This window comes from Salvelinus fontinalis, chromosome 2, assembly GCF_029448725.1.
Source record: "Salvelinus fontinalis isolate EN_2023a chromosome 2, ASM2944872v1, whole genome shotgun sequence".
Lineage (NCBI taxonomy): Eukaryota > Metazoa > Chordata > Actinopteri > Salmoniformes > Salmonidae > Salvelinus > Salvelinus fontinalis.
In genome coordinates, this window is record NC_074666.1 from 24163948 (window position 1) to 24188712 (window position 24765).

A 24765-nucleotide genomic window follows, 5' to 3' on the forward strand; every position below is an offset into this window, starting at 1 on the left:
AACTGTTGCCACGAGGTTGGAAAGCACAGAATTGTCTAGAATGTAATTGTATGCTGTTGCTTTAAGATTTCCCTTCACTGGACCTAAGGGGCCTATACCGAACCATGAAAACGGTCCCAGACCATTATTCCTCCTCCATCAAACTTTACAGTTGGCACTACTGTATGCATTGGGCAAGTAGCATTCTCCTGGCATCCGCCAAACCCAGATTCGTCGGACTGCCGGATGGGGAAGCGTTATTCTTCACTCCAGAGAAAGCATTTCCACTGCTCCAGAGTCCAATGGCGGCAAGCTTTACACCACTCCAGCCGATGCTTGGCATTGCGCATGGTGATCTTAGGCTTGTGTGCGGCTATTCGGGCATGGAAACCCATTTCATGAAGCTCCCGACGTACAGGTTTTGTAAAAACGTTGCTTCCAGAGGCAGTTTGGAACTCTGTAGTGAGTTTTGCAACCGAGGACAAACTATTTTTACATGCTATGCGCTTCAGCACTCTGCGGTCCTGTTCTGTGAGCTTGTGTGGCCTACCACTTTGCAGCTTAGCCGTTGTTGATCTTAGACATTTCTACTTCACAATAACAGCACTTACAGTTGACCGGGGCAGCTCTAGCAGGGCAGAAATGTTATGAACTGACTTGCTGGAAAGGTGGAATCCTTTGACAGTGCCACGTTGAAAGTCACTGAGCTCTTCAGTAAGGCCATTCTACTGCCAATTTTTCCCTATGAAGATTGCATGGCTGTGTCCCTGATTAAATACACATGTCAGTAATGAGTGTGGCTGAAATAGCCGAATCCAGTAATTTGAAGGGGTGTCCACATACTTTTGTATATATAGTGTATTATCAGAAACAGCATTTTTAATAATGATAATTGCAGATTATGACAGGCAGCAGAGTACTGAGAACCCGCTCTTCCAGGACTGGAATATCCTGTGGAATGTGGTTAGCTATTTGCACTCTCCTCACTCTGTGAGTGTAGAGATACAGTAGATATTGCCAATAGATCATCTATTACTGTAGGTCCAAAACCAATATTTATCTCACCTCTCTCTCTGCCAGATCAAACTGATTCTCCCTCAGTTCGCCATCTGTCAAGGCAATGATGACACTGGCCGTACGGAAACCTGATGGACCAGGACAAATGGCTTACAAGACAATAGAGCAGAACAAAATACATCTCCTCAGAACACAGACTGTACTTTCTATCTGTCTCTGAAGGTGAAGATAATAATTGGATAATTCATTCTATTACCTCTGATACCATAAATTGGGTTCAATGGGTTTTATTTGAACTGTTTTGTGTCTGCTTATGACATAAAGAGAGACAGAGTTCTACCCAAATTATTTATTCCAAGTGCCAAAAAAATAGAATAATCTACTCACTGTCACCAGCATAGTAGATTTGTTCACTGGCCTGGAGGAGCAGATAGAAGAAGCAGAATGTTTAGAAGGATACTTTATTGATCAATATGAGACAGCAATTTGTCTTCTGCTTTTACCCATAGATAGATAAGAAGGTTATGTGAAAATAAAAATACACTTTTGTAATTTTTGCAGAAGGACGTCTAGCTGTTGCCCAGTTACCTTCAGCTACTGGTCTCCAATCCATTACTCACCCTTTGGAACCCTTTGTGCATAAACGTGTCTCCCCCAGGATGCACCATGCGGAGCTCTTCCAGGCCTGCCCGAATCTGCTCCCTGCTCACACACAATCACAATATACCATTGGTATCGTCAGTGTATCATGTGGGCAGTACCCCCGTAATAGAAAGTTTGACACACAGTACCATCCACAAAACGATTAACCAATGAGTGAAATGGGCAGATCATTAAAAGTGTTGTATTATGAGGGGATTATGTCTTGCCTGTCTTCTGTTAGTTTCATCAGGATCCGTCCCTCTGTAGAAAATACAATGAAGGACATCCGCAGCTGAGGGCTAGAGAGAAAGAGATACAGGAAATACTTGAGTAAATAAGGGACACAACGTATATTGAAAGCAGGTGCTTCCACACAGTTGTGGTTCCTGAGTTAATTAAGTAATGAACATCCCATCATGCTTAGGGTCATGTATAAAAATGCTGGGCAGGTCATTATTTTGGATACAATGGCTATGCCCCCATCCACAGGGCACGAGGGGTCACTGACAGGTTTGATGAGCTTGAAAATAATGTAAACCATATGCCATGGCCGTCTGTCACTAGATCACAACTCAATTAAAAGCTTATGGGAGATTCTGGAATGGCGCCTAAGACAGCGTTTTCCACCACCGTCAACAAAACACCAAATGATGGAGTTTCTCCAATAGAGTTCCAGACACTTGTAGAATCTATGTCAAGGTGCAATGAAGCTGTTCTGGCTTGTTATGGCCCAAAGCCCTATAAAGACACTTTGTGTTGGTATTTCCTTTATTTTGCCAGTTACATGTAGATGGGAGGGTATTTCCACAGTTGACAGACAGACATAATCTCTTTATGTATGATGCGGTCTTGTCCAAATACTTTGTGCAAAACATGTCTGTTTATATCCTTACTGGAATTGATACATCCTTACTGGCCAGTAAACATTAATTGGGCTCTCTGGTACTTGTAGTGGTATCTGGGTAACAATCCAGGCAATACTGTACCTTATGAATTTATGAGCCAGGTGATCAACAAAGTAATAGATCTCATTCCAGTGGTGCTGCACACTCCCGGACCTAAAAGAAAGGTTAGAAGATGTCTGTTAGTGTGGTAGAGCTGTTAAAAGGGCCCTTACAGCTATCATGATTGACCTGTCCACAAACCAATCGCTGCATCCGTGTGTCCTCCAATCAGCTCACCCTACAGGGCATTAGCTAATGATAATGCGTTATCCTGCTCAGATGTTACATAACGTGTTATCCTGGTCAGATGTTACATGCATCAACCAATTTTATAAACTGGGTGGTTCGAGCCCTGAATGCTGATTGGTTGAAAGCCGTGGTATATCGCAGGTATAACAAAACATTTATTTGTACTGTTCTAATTACTGTATGTTGCTATCCAGTTTATAAAAGCAATAAGGCACCTCTTGGTTTTGTGTATACTGTATGGCCAATATACCACGGCTAAGGGCTGTATCCAGGCACTCCTTATTGCATCGTGCTTAAGAACAGCCCTTACCCGTGATATATTGGCCATATACCACACCCCCATGCCTTATTGCTTAAATATACAAAATCTGTGGTGATAGAGAGAACAATTCAACCATCAGAGATACACTGTAATGACCAGTGGTGGAAAAAGTACTACATTCTAATACTTGAGTAAAAGTAAAGATACTTAATAGAAAATGACTCATGTGAAAGTCACCCAGTAAAATACAACTTGAGTAAAAGTCTAAAAGTATTTAGTTTTAAATATACTTAAGTATCAAAATGGTGTAAACGCTTTTATGCGCAAATGTTGATATAATAGCTATCATATGGAAACAAAGTTGGAGTCATGCAATGACATGTTGTGTGGTCTTCCCACTACGACTCATCGTGAACGCATACAGTTTATTAGGTTACAGATTAAATAAATGTCATAATTCCACCAAAAAAGTATGAAGAATTTAAAATTCCTTATATTAAGCAAACCAGACGGCACAATTTTCTTGTTTTTTAAATTTACTTACGGATAGCCAGGGTCACACTCCAACACTCAGACATCATTTAAAAACAAAGCATTTGTGTTTAGTAAGTCTGTCAGATCAGAGGCAGTAGGGATGACCAGGGATGTTCTCTTGATAAGTGTGCGAATTGGATCATTTTCTGTCCTGCTAAGCATTCAAAATGTAACGAGTACTTTTGGGTGTCACGGAAAATGTATGGAGTAAAAAGTACATCATTTTCTTTACGAGTGTAGTGAAGTAAAAGTTGTCAAAAATATCAATAGTAAAGTACAGATACCCCCCAAAACTACTTAAGTAGTACTTTATAGTAGTTTACATCACTGGTAATTACATAGTTACGGATAAAACAACAGAGCCTGTCAATATTGTTTTTTCCCCCACCTTTCACTGACACAGACGATACTGTGTACTTCCTTTACTTTTTCATTTAGACCGCAGTCCTTTATGATTGACTTCTATCAGGAAATCTTTTCAGAATCACAATCAAAGGCAGTTTGAGTGAAGAGAATGGGCCAGACGCAGTGAACAGCTCCAACACATTATCTTAGCCCTTTCTGCTGGTTCTACATAGAAGTAAGAGGATTTTGCCCAGTACGGAAATTTGTGCACTCACTAAGTTTGTAAAATTTGTGCACTCACTAAGTCACTCTGCATAAGAGCGTTGCCTAAATTACTCAAATGTTTAAAAAAATGATAATGTGTGTGCGAGAAATAGGGAAAGTGAGAGAAAGAGTGTGCACTAATGTAATACCTTTTTATAGAAATATGTTTTTTCTCAAGTGGGTCGTTCTTAAATTGAGGTGGCATTTGGGCATGGCATTTTGGAAGAAAATGTATTTGGGTACATATTCCCATTCTATATCAACTAATATAGCAGCTTAATGACTTTAAATGGTCCCGCTTTAAATTACGTGCAGCTTATAAAGGCTACATAAAGCCTTCATAAACACTACATAAATGTGATACAAATCATCTCTAACCATGTGTCATGCTTTATAACTGTTGGTTAAGGGCATAACTGTGTGACATAACCACCCATGTCAAATGTGACATAACCCACTATGTCAAATATGACATAAACCTGTGCTTTATAAAGGGTGGCATAAGCACCATTTTTAATAAAAGCATCTGCTAAATTGTATATATTATATTTCACTAAAACATTTCTAGGATGGCCCAACCTCTTCCCCTCTTGGGTACATAGTGTCACGTTCCTGACCTGTTTCTGTTAGTTTTGTATGTGTTAGTTAGTCAGGACGTGAGTTTGGGTGGGCAGTCTATGTTTTCTGTTTCTATGTTTGTTTAAGGGTTGCCTGGTATGGCTCTCAATTAGAGGCAGGTGTTTGGCGTTTCCTCTAATTGAGAGTCATATTAAGGTAGGTGTTTTCACACTGTTTGTTGTGGGTGGTTGTCTCCTGTGTCTGTCGTTTGCGCAACACGGGACTGTTTTCGGTTTGTTTATATGTTCATTCTTTTATGTTGTCAGTTTTCCCTGTTCATGCGTTCTTCGTGTTTCATGTGAGTTCGTCGTTCAGGTCTGTCTACATCGTTTATTTATTTTGTAATTTTCCAAGTGTTTTTCGTGTTCGTCTTCGTCTTTAAATAAATTCATCATGTCATTTTCACACGCTGCGTTTTGGTCAAATCCCTGCTCCTCCTCTTCGGATGAAGAGGAGGAGGAAAACTGTTACAGAACCACCCACCAATATACGACCAAGCAGCTTGGGGGAGCGCAACAAAAGAACCAGGACTCGTGGACATAGGAGGAGATATTGGATGGTAAGGGACCCTGGGCTCAACCTGGAGAATATCGCCGCCCCAAAGCTGAGCTGGAGGCAGCGAAAGCAGAGAGGCGGCGATATGAGGAGCTAGCTCGGAGGCAGGAAAAGGATCTGGGCTACACTACGTGGGAGGAGATCGACAGGTGGGCGATCAACCCAGGGTGAGTGCCGGAGCCCGCCTGGGATTCTCTGGCGCAGTGCGAGGAGGGATACCGGCGTATGGAGGCAGCACGACGAAGCGGTAGGAAGCCTGTGAGAAAACCCCAAAAAATTCTTGGGGGGGCTTAAAGGGAGAGTGGCGAAGTCAGGTAGGAAACCTGCGCCTACTCCCTGTACTTACCGTGGAGAGCGAGAGTACGGGTAGACACCGTGCGCACGGTGTCTCCTGTAGGTGTGCATAGCCCGGTGCGGGTTATTCCACCTCCCAGCACTGGCAGGGCTAGATTGAGTATTGAGCCGGATGTCATGAAGCCGGCCCTACATATCTGGCCACCAGTGCGTCTCCTCGGGCCGGCTTACATGGCACCAGCCTTATGCATGGTGTCCCCGGTTCGCCTACATAGCCCGGTGCGGGTTATTCCACCTCCCCGCACTGGTCGGACAATGGGGAGCATTCAACCAGGTAAGGTTGGGCAGGCTCAATGCTCAAGGGAGCCAGTACGCCTACACGGTCCGGTATTTCCTGCGCCACCTTCCTGTTCCAGCCCAGTACCACCAGTGCCTACACCACGCACCAGGCTTCCAGTGCGTTTCCAGAGCCCTGTTCCTCCTCCACGCACTCTCCCTATGGTGCGTGTCTCCAGCCCAGTGCCTCCAGTTCCGGCACCACGCACTAAGCCACTTGTGCGTCTCCAGAGCCCTGTACGCACTGTTCCTTCTCCCCGCACTCGCCCTGATGTGCGTGCCCTCAGCCCGGTACCTCCAGTTCCGGTACCACGCACCAGGCCTATAGTGCGCATTGAGAGTCCAGTGTGCCCTGTTGTTGTTCCCCGCACTAGCCTGAAGGTGCGTGTCCTTAGCCTGGTGCATCCAGTTCCGGCACCACGCACCAGGGCTACAGTGCGCCTCATCCGGCCAGAGCCATCTGTCTCCCCAGCGCCATCTGAGCCATCCGTCTCCCCAGCGCCATCTGAGCCATCCGTCTCCCCAGCGCCGTCTGAGCCATCCGTCTCCCCAGCGCCGTCTGAGCCATCCGTCTCCCCAGCGCCGTCTGAGCCATCCGTCTCCCCAGCGCCGTCTGAGCCATTAGCCATTAGAGCCGCCCGTCTGTCCCGAGCCGTTAGAGCCGTTAGTCAGTCAGGAGCCGCTAGAGCCATTTGTCAGTCAGGATCTGCCAGAGCCGCCAACCAGACAGGATCTGCCAGAGCCGCCAACCAGACAGGATCTGCCAGAGCCGCCAACCAGACAGGATCTGCCAGAGCCGCCAACCAGACAGGATCTGCCAGAGCCGCCAGCCAGCCATGAGCGTCCAGAGCCGCCAGCCAGCCATGAGCGTCCAGAGCCGCCAGCCAGCCATGAGCGTCCAGAGCCGCCAGCCAGCCATGAGCGTCCAGAGCCGCCAGCCAGCCATGAGCGTCCAGAGCCGTCAGCCAGCCATGAGCGTCCAGAGCCGTCAGCCAGCCATGAGCGCCAGAGCCGTCAGCCAGCCATGAGCGTCCAGAGCCGTCAGCCAGCCATGAGCGTCCAGAGCCGTCAGCCAGCCATGAGCGTCCAGAGCCGTCAGCCAGCCATGAGCGTCCAGAGCCGTCAGCCAGCCATGAGCGTCCAGAGCCGTCAGCCAGCCATGAGCGTCCAGAGCCGTCAGCCAGCCATGAGCGTCCAGAGCCGTCAGCCAGCCATGAGCGTCCAGAGCCGTCAGCCAGCCATGAGCGTCCAGAGCCGTCAGCCAGCCATGAGCGTCCAGAGCCGTCAGCCAGCCATGAGCGTCCAGAGCCGTCAGCCAGTCATGAGCTGTCCCTCAGCCCAGAGCGGCTATTTATCCAGAACTGCCCCTCAGTCCAGAGCTGTCTCTCTGTCCGGAGCTGCCCTTCAGTCCGGAGCTGCCCCTCTATCCTGAGCTACCTCTCTATCCTGACCTACCTCTCTGTCCTTAGCTATATCTCTGTCCTGAGCTACCTTATCCCGGCGCTGCCCCTTGTCCCGGTGCTGCCCCTTATCTTAAGGTTACCTTTTAAATTTAGGGGGTGTAATATGAGGGTGGTCATTCGTAGGGGGAGACGAAAGCTGGGATTGACTATGGTGGGGTGGGGACCTCGCCCAGAGCCTGAGCCACCACCGTGGTCAGATGCCCACCCAGACCCTCCCCTAAACTTTGTGCTGGTGCGCCCGGAGTTCGCACCTTAAGGGGGGGGGTTATGTCACGTTCCTGACCTGTTTCTGTTAGTTTTGTATGTGTTAGTTGGTCAGGACGTGAGTTTGGGTGGGCAGTCTATGTTTTCTGTTTCTATGTTTGTTTAAGGGTTGCCTGGTATGGCTCTCAATTAGAGGCAGGTGTTTGGCGTTTCCTCTAATTGAGAGTCATATTAAGGTAGGTGTTTTCACACTGTTTTTTGTGGGTGGTTGTCTCCTGTGTCTGTCGTTGCGCCACACGGGACTGTTTTCGGTTTGTTTATATGTTCGTTCTTTTATGTAGTCAGTTTTCCCTGTTCATGCGTTCTTCGTGTTTCATGTGAGTTCGTTGTTCAGGTCTGTCTACATCGTTTATTTGTTTTGTAATTTTCCAAGTGTTTTTCGTGTTCGTCTTCGTCTTTAAATAAATTCATTATGTCATATTCACGCTGCGTTTTGGTCACAGAAAATGCACAGAAAAACACGTTGGTATGACCTTTTAAAATCAGTTTTGAATTTTTTACCTACTTCAGTTTTTTTCCCACAATTCCCGTTTTCTTGCTTTTGTTATTCCAGGTTTCGGATTTCTCAATTTTCACAACAATGCATAAACCACATCAGGGGATGACTTTTGAGGTCTGGGAAAAATCTAAGAAACACTTTGTTTGGTTAGCAGATTTTCCGTAATGCGGCAGGCGCACATGATGTGCTGCCACAAGTGGGGAAAAACAAGTGAGTTAACCTTTATTTAATGTCATTTTAATGCTAAGTGTTGAGTTAGATTACATACTGTAGATACCTCAGCCGTTATTTCAAGTAATTTCCATGACTTCACAACAATTGCTAACTAGCCGAAATTTAGCTAGCTAACAGGCTCAGCTTAAATACAAATCGCCCAGCATGTCTCATAGTCACATCATGAGATTTGTAAATGAAAGAGGAATATAATAATACGAATTGAATGGAGTTTCCCATCTCCCCATTTAGAGTTTCTGGCACAGCACAGAAATGCCCTTATCCAGACAGTGTGACAAAGGCAGTTACTAACAGACCTGCTAACTTTCTTTGTTGTTACTTTTAGGATTGGAATCAACATACAGTACCTCCAGGAGGAAGAGAGGGAAGAGCCAACCCATTTGTCCACCAGCTCAGGGACAAGGTACACTTTTCACAGCCCTGTGATGCAGTTCAATGTAATTGCATTGCCAGACTTTGTATTGTTTTAAAAATGTACAAATAAAAGGACATGTATGGTTTAAAGATGTCTTTAATGTTTATTTGTTTTAGCTGTAATAATAAGTGTTAATATATTTGTGTTTATGTATGTGTTATAAATGACCAAATGGGTCTAACTTTATAGTAAGTACAGCGTCACATGATATAAGGCATTTATGTATGTGTTATAAATGACCAAAGGGGTCTGACTTTAAATTAAGTATAGCGTCATGCAATATAGTCTTTAAATCAAATCAAATCAAATTGTATGCGTCACATGCGCCGAATACAACAGGTGTAGACCTTACAGTGAAATGCTTACTTACAAGCCCTTAACCAACAATGCAGTTTTAAGAAAAATAAGTGTTAAGTAAAAATAGATAAGTAAAAAATAATTAAAGAGCAGCAGTAAATAACAGTAGCAAGAATATATACAGGGGGTACCGGTACAGAGTCAATGTGCGGGGTATGTGTTATGATTGACCGAAGGTGTCTCACTTCAAACTAAGTATTACAGGGCACTACATAATTGGTCAATAAATAGGTTAACGTTCTGCTGATTTATGAAGGTTCTCTCATGATCCACAGGTTACTGTAGTGTGTGACAGATATTTAAATGGGTTGATGGACCTGCGAAGCTTGTGTGTGTGACAGAACCAAGATGATTTGGAATAGTCCAACCTGAGATATTCCTGTTCTGTTTCCATGCTGGAGAACAGGGCTTGATTGCAAGCTGTTACAAAGGTGCCAGCATTTTGTGGCTGATCTTTCAGCGGGGTAGTGGGTGAATGTATAAAAGACCTGACTGGGCCCAGCACCGCACAATATGGCTCATTTTTGTTGTGTGTTCTGAAGAACATATAACTTGGTTGCAGAAGACACTTTCAATGTGTTTAGGTTGGGGGCTTTCATCAAGGTAAGTGGTTCTTGGTGTAACGTCATCCCCAGGCTACACAGCACATATAAGCCTGGGAGATCAACCATTCAACGTTGGACTTAGTGGGAGTGACCAAAAAATTCTACAGGAGTGACATTACTGAGTAAAGTATTTGTCATCGTCACTACTTAACACAGTCAAAAAGTCATAATTATTGATCAATCCTTCCCAATTCCACAATGTATCTTAACATGTGGTTTTAAACCTAACCCTAATTAATGACCTTCTGCGCATTTGGGCGGAAGTGTCTGGGAATGACATTAGGTGTAATGTGACTAACATGACATCACTTTAGAGCGTATGTCATCCTTCAACACAACGTCACCCTTTATAAAGCACATGTTTATATCATATTCAACATAGTGGGTTATGTCACATTTGACATTGGTGATTGTCACACAATTATGCCACATTTATGAACCCTTTAAAAAGCATGACATACGGTTATAGATGATTTAACACATCTAGTGCCCATGAAGGCTTTATGAAGCCTGTATAAGCTGAATGTCATTTAAAGTCAGACCCTTTAAATAATTTGTACCATTGTGATAACAGTGCATCCCCATTAGGAGTAGTAACCTAAGACCAATGATGGTAATGGCAATGAGAAGTTGGAGGTTATTGGGATTTTCTTTCTCAACACTTCCTGTTGAACGTGGAATGAGGGAGTTTAGTTACTAGCTACCTTGTGAGTTTGGATCTCACAATGCGGTTGGCATCAATTGCTGGGACTGCTACTGTCTATCCAATGATCCTGCAGGGCAAAGCTGGGTCTGGCGAGCTGTTTGGCGTAGCAGCTAGCCCAGCTGCTAGCTAGTTGCCTATCAAGTTAGCAGGGACTTCTTGAGGGCTTGAACGCAGCCCGTTACACGATTAGCCATTGTGGCTGGGACTGCGGATTGTCCCAGGTTTGTGGTTGTCTAGATCCCTGCTGTTTGTTGTTGTTTTCAATCTTCCCTGCAACCTGCCCAGTCTGAAACTGGGAGTAGCGTTAACCTACTTTGCTACCATGACAAAGACCAAAGCCGGTGGGAGTACTGTTAGAGACAGTGGTGTCTCTCTATCACAAGTGAAAGATCTTTTAATCAAACAAAAATAGTTCTACAAGCAGGCCCATTCCAATAGTGGTCAAGTTCCTGAGGTTCAAGGACAAGGTAGCGTTTCTGGAAAGGGCAAAGAACTTGAGAGGAATGTATATCTGCCTCAATGAGGACAATCATGAACCTGTGTGCCAGAAGAGGAAAGAACTGATCCCAGCGATGAAAGCTGCCAGCGCGTGTGGGGACATTGCTTACATCCGCTATGACAGGATCATTGTCCCCCCTCCCTCCCAAAAGCCTGGAAGGGATGAGAGAGCCAAGCCTATGGGTTTGTAGTTTCAAACCCGCAGCACACACACACACACTTACACACACCAACTGATTAATGTATATAAACTCAGCAAAAAAAGAAATGTCCTCTTACTGTCAACTGCGTTTATTTTTAGTAAACTGAACATAAGATTCAACAACTGAGACATAAACTGAACAAGTTCCACAGACATGTGACTAACAGAAATTGATTAATGTGTTCCTGAACAAAGGGGGGGTCAAAATCAAAAGTAACAGTCAGTATCTCGTGTGGCCACCAGCTACATTAAGTACTGCAGTGCAGTACTCCTCATGGACTGCACCAGATTTTCCAGTTCTTGCTGTGAGATGTTACCGCACTCTTCCAACAAGGCACCTGCAAGTTCCCGGACATTTCTGGGGGAATGGCCCTAGCCCTTACCCTCCGATCCAACAGGTCCCAGACGTGCTGAATGGGATTGAGATCCGGGCTCTTCGCTGGCCATGGCAGAACACTGACATTCCTGTCTTGCAGGAAATCACGCACAGAACGAGCAGTATGGCTGGTGGCATTGTCATGCTGGAGTGTCATGTCAGGATGAGCCTGCAGGAAGTGTACCACATGAGGGAGGAGGATGTCTTCCCTGTAACGCACAGCGTTGAGATTGCCTGCAATGACAACAAGCTCAGTCCGATGATGCTGTGACTCCCAGACCATGATGGGCCCTCCACCTCCAAATCGATCCCGCTCCAGAGTACAGGCCTCGGTGTAACGCGCATTCCTTTGACGATAAAAGCAAATCCGACCATCACCCCTGGTGAGACAAAACCGCGACTCGTCAGCGAAGAGCACTTTTTGCCAGTCCTGTCTGGTCCAGCGACGGTGGGTTTGTGCCCATAGGCAACGTTGTTGCCGGTGATGTCTGGTGAGGACCTGTCTTTCAACAGGCCTACAAGCCCTCAGTCCAGCCTCTCTCAACCTATTGCGGACAGTCTGAGCACTGATAGAGGGATTGTGTGTTCCAACTCGGGCAGTTGTTGTTGCCATCCTGTACCTGTCCCGCATGTGTGATGTTCGGATGTACCGATCCTGTGCAGGTGATTTTACACGTGGTCTGCCACTGCGAAGACGATCAGCTGTCCGTCCTGTCTCCCTGTAGCGCCGTCTTAGGCATCTCATAGTAAGGACATTGCAATTTATTACCCTGGCCACATCTGCAGTCCTCATGCCTCCTTGCAGCATGCCTAAGGCACGTTCACGCAGATGAGCAGGAACCCTGGGTATCTTTCTATTGGTGTGTTTCAGAGTCAGTAGAAAGGCCTCTTTAGTGTCCTAAGTTTTCATAACTGTGACCTTAATTACCTACCATCTGTAAGCTGTTAGTGTTTCAACGACCATTCCACAGGTGCATGTTCATTAATTGTTTATTGTTCATTGAACAAGCATGGGAAACAATGTTTAAACCCTTTACAATGAATATCTGTGAAGTTATTTGGAAGTTATTATTTACAGCCTTATTCTAAATTCCTCTACAACTTGATCGGAGTCCCCTTGTGGTAAATTCAATTTATTGGACATGATTTGGAAAGGCACACACCTGTCTACATAAGGTCCCACAGTTGACAGTGCTTGTCAAAGCAAAGACCAAGCCATGAGGTCAAAGGATTTTTTCATCGACAGGATTGTGTTGAGGCACAGATCTGAGGAAGGGTTCCAAAGCATTTCTGCAGCATTGAAGGTCCCCAAGAACGAAGTGACCTCCATCTTCTTGAAATGGAAGAAGTTTGGAGCCACCAAGACGCTTCCTAGAGCCGGCCTCCCGGCCAAACTGAGCTGTCTGGGGTGAAGGGCCTTGGTCAGGGTGGTGACCAAGAACCCGATGGTCACTCTGACAGAGCTCCAGAGTATCTCTGTGGAGATGGGACAACCTTCCAGAAGGACACCCATCTCTGCAGCACTCCATCAATCAGGCCTTTGTGATAGAGTGGCCAGACAGAAGCCACTCTTCAGTAAAAGGCACATGACAGCCCACTTGGAGTTTGCCAAAAGGCACCTAAAGGACTCTCAGACCATGAGAAACGTGATTCTCACATCTGATGAAACCAAGATTGAGCTCTATGGCCTGAATGCCAAGCTTCACGTCTGGAGGAAACCTGGCACCATCCCTATGGTGAAGCATGGTGGTGGCCACATCATGCTGTGGAGATGTGTTTCAGCAGCAGGGACTGTGAGACTAGTCAGGATTGAGGGAGAGATGAATGGAGCAATGTACAGAGAGATCCTTAATGAAAATGTGCTCCAGAGTGCTCAGGACCTCAGACTGGGGCGAAGGTTCACCTTCCAACAGGACAACAACCCTAAGCACACAGCCAAGACAATCCAGGACGGGATTCGGGACAAGTCTCTGAACGTCCTTGAGTGGCCCAGCCAGAACCCGGACTTGAAACCGATCAAACCTCTCTGGACAGACCTGAAAATTGCTGTGCAGCAATGCTCCCCATCCAACCTGACAGAGCTTGAGAGAAGAATGGGAGAAACTCCCTAAATACAGGTGTGCCAAGCTTGTAGCGTCATACCCAAGAAGGCTCGAGGCTGTAATCGCTGCCAATGGCGCTTCAGCAAAGCACTGAGTAAAGGAAATGAATACTTTATGTAAATGTGATATTTCAGTATTTAATTTCCCCAAAAAATCTAAAAACCTGTTTTTCTTTGTCATTATGGGGTATTGTGCGTAGATTATTGAGTCATTTGAAAAATATAAATATTTTAGAATATGGCTGGAACTAAATGTGGAAAAAGTCAAGGGGTCTGAATACTTCCTGAATGCACTGTAATTAATTTAATGACACAGCAGTAGCAATACAAGGATATAACATCTATAGAAGAGACAGGAACGCGTATGGGGGAGGTGTTGCTGTATATATTCAGAGCCATATCCCTGTAATGCTTAGATAAGGTCTTATGTCAAGTGTTATTGAAGTGTTGTGGTTGCAGGTTCACCTGGCACATAAAGCCTTTTATTTTGGGGTGTTGCTATAGGCCACCAAGTGCTAACAGTCAGTATCTAAATAAAATATGGGAAATGCTTGATAGTGTGTGTGTTGTAAACAGAGAGTTCTACTTTTTTGGGGACATGAATATTGACTGTTTTTCATCAAGCTGTCCACTCAAGAGGAAGCTTCTCATTGTAACCAGTGCCTGTAATCTGGTTCAGGTTATTAAGCAACAAATCAGGGTGTTTACAAAACTCTACAGGAAGAAGATCATCCAGATGTATTGATCACATTTTTACTAATACCGTAGAACTTTGTTCTAAAGCTGTATCCGTACCCATTGGATGCAGTGATCACAACATAGTGGCTATATCCATGAAAGCCAAAGTTCCAGAACCTAAAATAGTGTATGAGATCATACAAAATATTTTGGTGTGACTCTTATGTGGATGATGTAAAAAATATCTGTTGGTCTGATGTTATTAATTAGGAGCATCCAGACGCTGCACTTGATTAATTTATTAAATTGCTTATTCCAATTATTGATAAACATCCACCTGTTTAAAAAATTAATGTTCGAACTGTTAAGGCTCCATGGATTGATGAGGAATTGAAAAACTGTATTGTTGAAAGTGATGGGGCAAATTGGAGTGGCTAATAAGTCTGGCTGCACATCTGACTTACTGCTAATTGAGAAATCATGTGACGAAACTCAACAAAAAGAAGGAGAAACTGTATTATGAAACCAAGATCAATGATATAAAGAATGATGGGGGAAAAAAAACGTTGGTTTACTTTAAATGACATTTTTGGCGGAAAGACAAATTCAACTCCATCTTTCATTGAATCAGATGGCTTATTCATTACAAAACCATTTAATGTAACTTATTTTAATGATTACTTTATTGGCAAAGTGGGCAAACTTAAGCAAGAAATGCCAACAACTAACGTAAGAAAACAAATAATGAAAGAAAAGGATTGCAGGTTTGAATTTTGTAAATTTAGTGTGGGATAGGTGGAGATATTGTTGTTATCAATCAATAATGACAAACCTCCTGGCATTGATAACTTAGATGAAAAGCTATTGAGGATGGTAGCTGGCTGTATAGCCACTCCTATCTGTCATATCTTTAATCTGAGTCTAGAGGAAAGTCTTTGTCCTCAGGCCTGGAGAAAAGCCAGTCATTCCTCTACCCAAGAGTGGTAAAGCGGCCTTTACTGGATCTAAGAGTAGTAGACCTATCAGCTTGCTGCCAGCTCTTAGCAAACTTTTGGAAAAATATGTGTTTGACCAAATCCAATGCTATTTCTCTGTAAACAAATGAACAACAAACTTTCAGCATGGTTATAGAGAAGGGCACTCAACATGTACTGCACTGACACAAATGACTGATGATTGGTTGAAATACATTTTTAAGAAGAAGATTGTGGGAGCTATTAGTACTGTTAGATTTCAGTGCAGCCTTTTATATTATTGACCATAACATGTTGTTGAGAAAACGTATGTGTTGTGGCTTTTCAACCTACCTAATAAAACTGAGGGTTTTCTTTAATGGTAGCTTCTCTAATGTCAAACATGTAAAGTGTGGTGTACTCTTTTCTATTTTTACGAATGACCTGCCACTGGCATTGAACAAAGCATGTGTGTCCATTAACAAAGAGTTGCAGTCTGTTTTGGAATGGGTGGCCAGTAATAAACTGGTCCTGAACATCTCTAAAACTAAGAGCATTGTATTTGGTACAACTCATTCCCTAAATTCTAGAGCTCAGCTGAATCTGCTAAATAATGGTGTGGCTGTTGAACAAGTTGAGGACACTAAATTACTTGGTGTTACCTTAGATTGTAAACTGTCATGGTCAAAACATACAGTTGAAGTCGGAAGTTTACATACACCTTAGCCAAATACATTTAAACTCAGTTTTTCACAATTCGTGACATTTAATCCAAGTAAAAATTCCCTGTTTTAGGTCAGTTAGGATCACCACTTTATTTTAAGAATGTGACATGTCAGAATAATAGTAGAGAGAATGATTTACTTCAGCTTTTATTTCTTTCATCACATTCCCAGTGGGTCAGAAGTTTACATACACTCAATTAGTATTTGTTAGCATTGCCTTTAAATTGTTTAACTTGGGTCAAACGTTTCGTGTAGCCTTCCACAAGCTTCCCACAATAAGTTGGGTGAAATTTGGCCCATTCCTCCTGACAGAGCTGGTGTAACTGAGTCAGGTTCGCAGACCTCCTTGCTCACACACACTTTTCAGTTCTGCCCACACATTTTCTACAGGTTTGAGGTCAGGGCTTTGTGATGGCCACTTCAATACCTTGACTTTGTTGTCCTTAAGCAATTTTTCCACAACTTTGGAAGTATGCTTGGGGACATTGTCCATTTGGAAGACCCATCTGTGACCAAGCTTTAACTTCCTGACTGATGTCTTGAGATGTTGCTTCAATATATCCACATAATTTTCCATCCTCATGATGCCATTTATTTTGTGAAGCGCACCTACAGGAAAGCACCCCCACAACAAGATGCTGCCACCCCCGTGCTTCACGGTTGGGATGGTGTTCTTCGGCTTGCAAGCCCCCCCCCCTTTTTCTCCAAACATAACGATGGTCATTATGTTCTAATAGTTCTATTTTTGTTTCATTAGACCAGAGGACATTTCTTGAGATCCTCAGACCCCTTTGTCCCCATGTGCAGTTGCGAACTGTAGTCTGGCTTTTTTTTATGGCGGTTTTGGAGCAGTGGCTTCTTCTTTGCTGAGCGGCCTTTCAGGTAATGTTGATATAGGACTCGTTTTACTGTGGATATAGAAACTTTTGTACCTGTTTCCTCCAGCATCTTCACAAGGTCCTTTGTTGTTGTCCTGGGATTGATTTGCACATTTCACACCAAAGTACGTTCATCTCTAGGAGACAGAACGCGTCTCCTTCCTGAGTGGTATGACGGCTGCGTGGTCCCATGGCGTTTTTAACCACGTGACAATATACAGTGGGGCAGAAAAGTATTTAGTCAGCCACCAATTGTGCAAGTTCTCCCACTTAAAAAGATGAGAGAGGCCTGTAATTGTTATCATAGGTACACTTCAACTATGACAGACAAAATGAGAAAAGAAAATCCAGAAAATCAAACGTCCTGCACGGTGTTGGGCTGTAAGCACAACCCCCACCTGTCTCCTGGTAGCGCCTGCATGCTCTGGACACTACGCTGACAGACACAGCAAACCTTTTTGCCACAGTTCGCATTGATGTGCCATCCTGGATGAACTGCACTACCTGAGCCACTTGTGTGGGTTGTAGACTCCGTCTCATGCTACCACTAGAGTGAGAGCACCGCCAGCATTCAAAAGTGACCAAAACATCAGACAGGAAGCATAGGAACTGAGAAGTGGTCTGTGGTCACCACCTGCAGAATCACTCCTGTTTTGGGGGGTGTCTTGCTAATTGCCTATAATTTCCACCTTTTGTCTATTCCATTTGCACAACAGCATGTGAAATTTATTGTCAATCAGTGTTGCTTCCTAAGTGGACAGTTTGATTTCACAGAAGTGTGATTGACTTGGAGTTACATTGTGTTGTTTAAGTGTTCCCTTTATTTTTTTGAGCAGTGTATGTCAAGGAAATACAGTTCAGTTTTATACAGAGCCTTGAATGCATGGAACTCCCTTCCATTATATAGCAGACGTTTCAAAACACAAATAAAGCAACACCTCACGGCACAACGCCTCTCCCCATGTGACCTACTTGTTGTGTGCATGTACTGACATGTATGTGTAACTGATAGATGCGCAAACATAGACACTACATGTTAATATTTTAAAATATATGTAAATTGTAAAGTATTTTGTCTGTAATGTGTTTTTTGTTATGTGTCGGGCCCCAGTAAGACTAGCTGTCACCATTGGCATCTGATAATGGGGATACTAATAAATCAAATAAAAAAATAAAAGCAGGGACCTCGTGAAATGGGGAGTAGTTTGGACAGCATTAAGGAAAAAGATTATTCAGACGATTACCAGTATGTGTTTGATGATTACCTTGGACAGCAACACTGGACGCAGGAAATGAGCACAGCTTTTCCAAAACGCCAGTCAAATAGGATAATGTCAATGCAACTTTGAGATGTGACCACTTTAGACTTGATAAGTATGGTGCATATAGACAGGTTTTGTTAAGGATGGATCTCAATGTGCCTTTTCTGTAGGCCTAAAGACGTGCCAGAGGTTTTGAGTGATTAGCCAATTCAGACTGACACAATAGCAATACAGCAGTTATGAATACTTATAGAATGTCCCACATAGTTGATGGATATGTTTTAAGTATTTGAAAGATGTTTATGCTTGAAAGTCTGAATAATTTGATTGCGAAAGGATAAATCAAAAGATTTCTCTCCTTTCTTTGCCTCTCTTTTCTTCCCTCACTTGTTTTTCTGTCCATTGTACTGTGATATGAGTCCCAGTCCTGACACAGCTGCCAGACACTCGGGAGCTTTGGAACATCTGGGCCTAATGGTGAAAGGGTTCTGCAGACCAGACAAACATGGAGAGAGGTTTGGCGCATAGAGAAAGACAGGAGCTCTCCACACTGTGGAAGGGAAGATGACGGGGGAGTCATGAAGTAGCTACCATTGCTCTGCATGTTGTATGAAGACAGTCACCCATTTCACCCATGCATACTGTATTCTGATTAAAGTGTGTGAAATACTGTATGTGATCTATAGCAGGGTTTCCCAAACTCGATCCTGCCCAACCCCCCAAAACATGCACACAGAGGGGGCCCTAGGACAGAGTTTGGGAAACACTGATCTATAGAACTGAAATATGAAAGATTTGAATTGCCTGTGGGATGAAATGTAAAGCAGCAAAAAATTATCCAAAGTAGAAATGTATTGTTTTCTCACTTCCAAACTGATCTGATTGCCTTTGCACGTTCAAGAGCAGACTTTTATTTACTTTTCTTTTGGTTATTTTTATGGTAAGTGTTACCACATGCATCCAAACAACTTGTAAAAAAAATACATGAACTAATGGTTTTGTGGGGCTATTTTATTCTAAAATCATCTTATTTGCTAGCTTTCATATATCCTCTAGTGTGATTGCTCGCCGTATTGTGGATGAGAATTGAATAAGACAGCACTAACTGCGTGCCACCTCACACTCCAATGTGAAAAAACTTTCCCTATGGAAGCTCGGAATTACTGTAGTTCTGTATTTTAGTATGGTGCGCCACAGAAATGTCATTGCAGTGGAGCTGCCAATAACTGGGGGAAAAAAATCACCATCTTTAAAAGAATTTGGAGACAGTGGGAGGAGTGAGTCTGGAACGGTAAGGAACACATGACTTGGAACACATAACAATAACATACTAGCACTACCCTTGCCATATGGGCAATGTTTTGTGAAAACAGATTCTAAGACTCGTGATAGCACAACAAGTTCAAGTTTACAGATAGCCTATGTTTTTTGTTGGCAGTTTTTTCCAATTTCGTTTTCCAGTATAAACGAATGGAGCCTCTTGATAGAGCAGGTGTGGAAAGCTGAGGAAGTAGATTTGACCAGTTTTCTGCTGTGCTGCTTTAGTGGAACTGATTGCAACCACTAGGGAGAGGTTAGTATGCAGCCTCTGGCCCTCTGGGTCTCTTGGACTGCATATCATCCACATACCTGCTCTAATTTCTGCGTATGTACCTCAGCCCAAGCACCCCCTCCACTCCCCCAACTCTATTTCCCTCTTCAACCACCCCACCCCCATGCTCGAACACTTCCAATTAGCCTCTGGAGACATATGTTCACGTTGTGATGTCATGCCTCTGGTTCCGATTAGTGGATCACTCCATAAAAAAAATAATTGTATAGTAAAATGTAATTGCTCGGTGTAAGTATTTCTCTGGACAATAATGATAAGAATGCATAGAAATGTGACTTGCTGGGACTAAATGGAAGCAGGCTGCTACAGAGCCTCTATGGATGCTCCTACAGAAAGTGAGACTTGGAGCAAGCAAGAAGACAAAGGAGAACACTCACTTGTCCAAAACGAAGTAAAGGTCAAACCCCCCGTAGCAGGAGGACCCTGCCTCCCTCCCGTTCTGGCTCTGTCCTGCAGTGCCTGCCACCAGAATTACCATCAGGGTGCAGATCTCTGCTGCAAGCATGGTCTGCCTGCAACTGCCCAGAGACATTATTCCAGCTTCAGGAGGAGGCTGCAAAATCAAAATGAACACCTTCAAAAGTCCAAACCAGTCCAAATTATCTCCTTTTAGATAGTTCCTATGTTCCCCAGCACGCCGCCTCACGGTGCGGTGATCCACCCAGAGTTAAGATTCCAGGCATGAACTATACCCAGTCTGGATCAGCATCCCATCTCCACAGCAGCAGTCCTGTGCCGGGAGAGGGGGAGTGGAGTTGCTTGGACTGAATCAGGAAGAGCTGTTCCAGGTCAGACACTCTCTCAAATCAACACACACACACTGGCAGTGGGGATACATTTTTGTCACGCAGTACTTTTTCCTTTCTTTCTATTGTTTTTCTTTCTTTCTTCCCTCTGTTTCCTACATCCTCAGCAATAGTGCCACTTAGTGGCAAGTGGGTTATGATTCCCCTGTAGTCTTTTGCCGTGTTTTTTCTTTTTAGCACACAACTTTGCATAAAGTTTCCAATTACAAAAAGTTCACTATTTACTATGTTTTTTTCTAAGAAGTCGGTAGCAGCAGTGTAATTAAAACCTGGCAAAACCAATTGACGTTAGTTAGAAGTCCAGCTATCAACTGTTGGTAAAAGTAATTGTTTTTCAATAGTTTGTAATAGTGATTACAGGGTGGCTTGTTACGCACTCAAACACACATCATTCATCAGAACAGAATCAAATATTCCACATTGTTCCTTTAATGACATGCATTGACTTACCTAAGGGTGCTAATTAAGTTTATTTTACATAATTTCTTTGACTGGGAAAATGGTCAATAATAAAAGATTCAGTACTCTATTCAATCCGTATTGCAGAATTTCAGCGTTACAGCGTGATTGAAATTTAAAGAAATGTTACCGCGTTGGCAGAGATTGCATTCACGGTAAACGCTGCATATGTCAGCTCAATCAGAAATGACATTGTCAGTCATTGATATATAAAAAAACATTTGGCTTGACAATGACAACAATGGAGTTGGCAAGAGCACAAACAGATCTGAGGCCAGTGTCAATTATTTTGTGCATGGACTCTACAAGGTGCCAAGCGTTCCACAGGGATGCTGGCCCATGTTGACTCCAATGCTTCCCACAGTTTTGTATAGTTGGCTGAATGTCCTTTGAGTGGGGGACCATTCTTGATACACACAGGGAACTGTTAAACGTGAAAAACACAGCAGCGTTGCAGTTCTTGCCACAAACCCGGTGCGCCTGACACCTACTACCATATCCCGTTCAAAGTCACTTAAATATTTTGTCTTGCCCATTCACCCTTTGAATGGCACACATTCAAAATCCATGTCTCAATTGTCTCAAGGCTTAAAAATCCTTCTTCAAACCTGTCTTCTCTCCTTCATCTACATTGATTGAAGTGGATTTAACAAGTGACATCAATAAGGGATCATAGCTTTCACCTAAAATGCAATTTTCTTCTTGTTATTGTAAACAAAATTTGTGCTGACTGATTAACAGTGTCAAGGTCCTTTTCAACTTATTCCCGAAACCCTTCTTTAAATTTGTATTGGCAGATCACAACCAACTGAAAGATGCATACACCGCCACCTACTGTACTGGAGTGTGAATTATGTTCCATTTCTGCTGGTACAGTTGACAACAATGGTGAATGACAGATCTGTAAATCACATATCTATGTGAATTTGGTGGGGTCAACCAAAAAAGTTACATTTTAGTCTTTATTTTTTTTGTCTTTTTAAATAATACCAACATCATCGCATGTTTGCGCGACCTTTGTGCAGTCAATAGAAGCTATGTGACTGTTTTCAACACATCAAGTGTTATAGACTATGTTTTTTAAACAAGCAAGATAAATGAAGGTTCAATCCGTACTGAATGAACGAACAACAACAAAATCTTCCTGTCATCACCAGACTGTGTAAAGGGTACGTTCTTGACAGAGTTCGTAGCGTAACCGTCAGCGTCACGACCATAGGATCTGAAGGTCCTGGGTTTTTGACCATTCTATTTCGTGTATAGTTTTGATATCCGTCTCCCAGTCCCGACACACACACTGGCCTGTGCATGCAAGCACGGTGTGCTTATTTTCAATTATTAGCTGGCTCTACGGTGCAGAGAACAGTGGAGACTGGAGAGCTCAACTTTTAAGAAATACGTCATGGCCCTCATCTGTCAGATGAACTCCACCCCTACGGTACATCCCAGGGACACACTGTATAATGGCAGGGTGGTAGATTGTGTTCCCTGAAATGCGCACACCAGCTGATTGAGGGAGCACCAGGACCTCTCTATGCACTTGTTTATCTTCTGGTCCCACTGGAACATCCAGCTCCTTGTCACGATCGTCTTCGTGAGAGAGAGTGGACCAAGGCGCAGCGTGTGCAAAATACATCTCTTTTATTTTAGAGAAAGAAAAAAAAACATGCAACGAACACTATTACAAAACAACCGTGAAGCTAAAGACGTAAGTGCAAACACCAGCTACAAACGTACAACATAGACAACTACCCACAAAAGCCTACTGCCTATGGCTGCCTTAAATATGGCTCCCAATCAGAGACAATGAATGACAGCTGTCTCTGATTGAGAACCAATCTAGGCAGCCATAGACATACCTAGACAACTATACTCTACTCTCCCCCATACACATACAACACCCCTAGACACTACAAAACACATACATTCCCCATGTCACACCCTGACCGAACTAAAAAACATAAAGAAAACAAAGAATACTAAGGCCAGGGGGCGTGACACTCCTCCACTGCGCGATATCAGAAAAGACCATTGTTGTCCCGGCAAACATTCGGATGACCCCCTATAAATCCACGCATCTGCCGCACCAATGCCATCCCCTCGGTGTGTCCCAAGTCTCTGCTGGCGCAGAGCACCATGCAGTTTGTGCCACTCATGCTTTGCTCTCCCAACCACCTAATGTGACAGTCAATAATGTATTACTGCTGAGCGATGAACCAAAATGGTGGTTATTTTTCTGTTTTTAAACGACTAATTGACAACGTTATTTTTTTCTTGTGAGCTCGATGTGCAGTTTCTGTAGAGATAAATCAGATCAAGCCTGAACAAGCCAATATGCTACATAATTTAGCGCAGAAAACATGGTAATTAACTACAATGACCATAATCTATTGTGCGGACACTTACAATTGTCAGGTCGGTGCTGAGTAAAACATTGGGATTGAGAGAAGAGAGAACAGGCAACCGAGAGGGATAGAAAGCAATTGCTTCGCGAGTCTGAAAATACATTATCAAAGTAATTGATTCAGCAGTCATAATGAGTGCCTTATTTACATTGAAGAACAACAAAATAGTGATTTTGTCAGACAGCATAGGCAGGAGCTCTCTAGAGATGAGATGATAACCTGGAATTAAATAATAAAGTCATCAAATAAAACAAATATTTTATTAAAGTTGACTAAAGTGAATAAATTATGGTTAATAAGTGATAATCAGTAATGGGCAGTCCCTTTTACTAATGATTGTATTCTGTGTTGTTACAGCATTCAACCCACATATTGCAAAGTGCATTTAATGTTAAATAAAATATTTGAAACCGAAATCAAAAACCGACCTCAAAAAGCACTAATCGCTCAGCACTATAATGTATGTACAGTTGAAGTCAGAAGTTTACATGAACCTTAGCCAAATACTGTAGAGTTTTCACAATTCCTGCCATTTAATCTTAGGAAAAATTCCCTGTCTTAGGTCAGTTAGGATCACCACTTTATTTTAAGAATGTGAAATGTCAGAATAATAGTAGAGAGAATGATTTATTTCAGCTTTTATTTCCTTCATCACATTCCCAGTGGGTCAGAGGTTTACACACACTCAATTAGTATTTGGTAGCATTGCCTTTAAATTGTTTAACTTGGGTCAAATGTTTCGGGTAGACTTCCACAAGCTTCCCACAATAAGTTTTGGTGAATTTTGGCCCATTCCTCCTGACAGAGTTGGTGTAACTGAGTCAGGTTTGTAGGCCTCCTTGTTCGCACACATTTTCTACAGGTTTGAGGTCAGGGCTTTGTGATGGCCACTCCAATACCTTGACTTTGTTGTCCTTAAGCCATTTTTCCACAACTTTGGAAGTATGCTTGGGGTCATTGTCCATTTGGAAGACCCATTTGCGACCAAGCTTTAACTTCCTGACTGATGTCTTGAGATGTTGCTTCAATATATCCACATAATTTTCCATCCTCATGATGCCATTTATTTTGTGAAGTGCACCAGTCCCTCCTACAGGAAAGCACCCCCACAACATGATGCTGCCACCCCGTGCTTCACGGTTGGGATGGTGTTCTTCGGGCTTACAAGCCTCCTCCTTTTCCTCCAAACATAATGATGGTCATTATGGCAAAACAGTTTTATTTTTGT

General features: G+C 43.4%; 1 protein-coding gene across 1 annotated transcript in view; it reads right to left on the reverse strand.

Annotated features, from left to right (window-relative positions):
• LOC129815117 (anthrax toxin receptor 1-like) overlaps positions 1-20791 on the reverse strand; it is a 51516-nt gene extending 30725 nt beyond the window's left edge. Inside the window, exons 1-6 of the mRNA XM_055868503.1 lie at positions 20245-20791; positions 2625-2696; positions 1866-1937; positions 1617-1698; positions 1384-1414; positions 1045-1124 (exon numbers count right to left, since the gene is read on the reverse strand). Coding sequence (XP_055724478.1) covers positions 1045-1124; positions 1384-1414; positions 1617-1698; positions 1866-1937; positions 2625-2696; positions 20245-20399 — 492 coding nt within the window. The 5' untranslated portion in view covers positions 20400-20791. The remainder of the gene's footprint in view (positions 1-1044; positions 1125-1383; positions 1415-1616; positions 1699-1865; positions 1938-2624; positions 2697-20244) is intronic.
• Positions 20792-24765: the final 3974 nt, after the last annotated feature.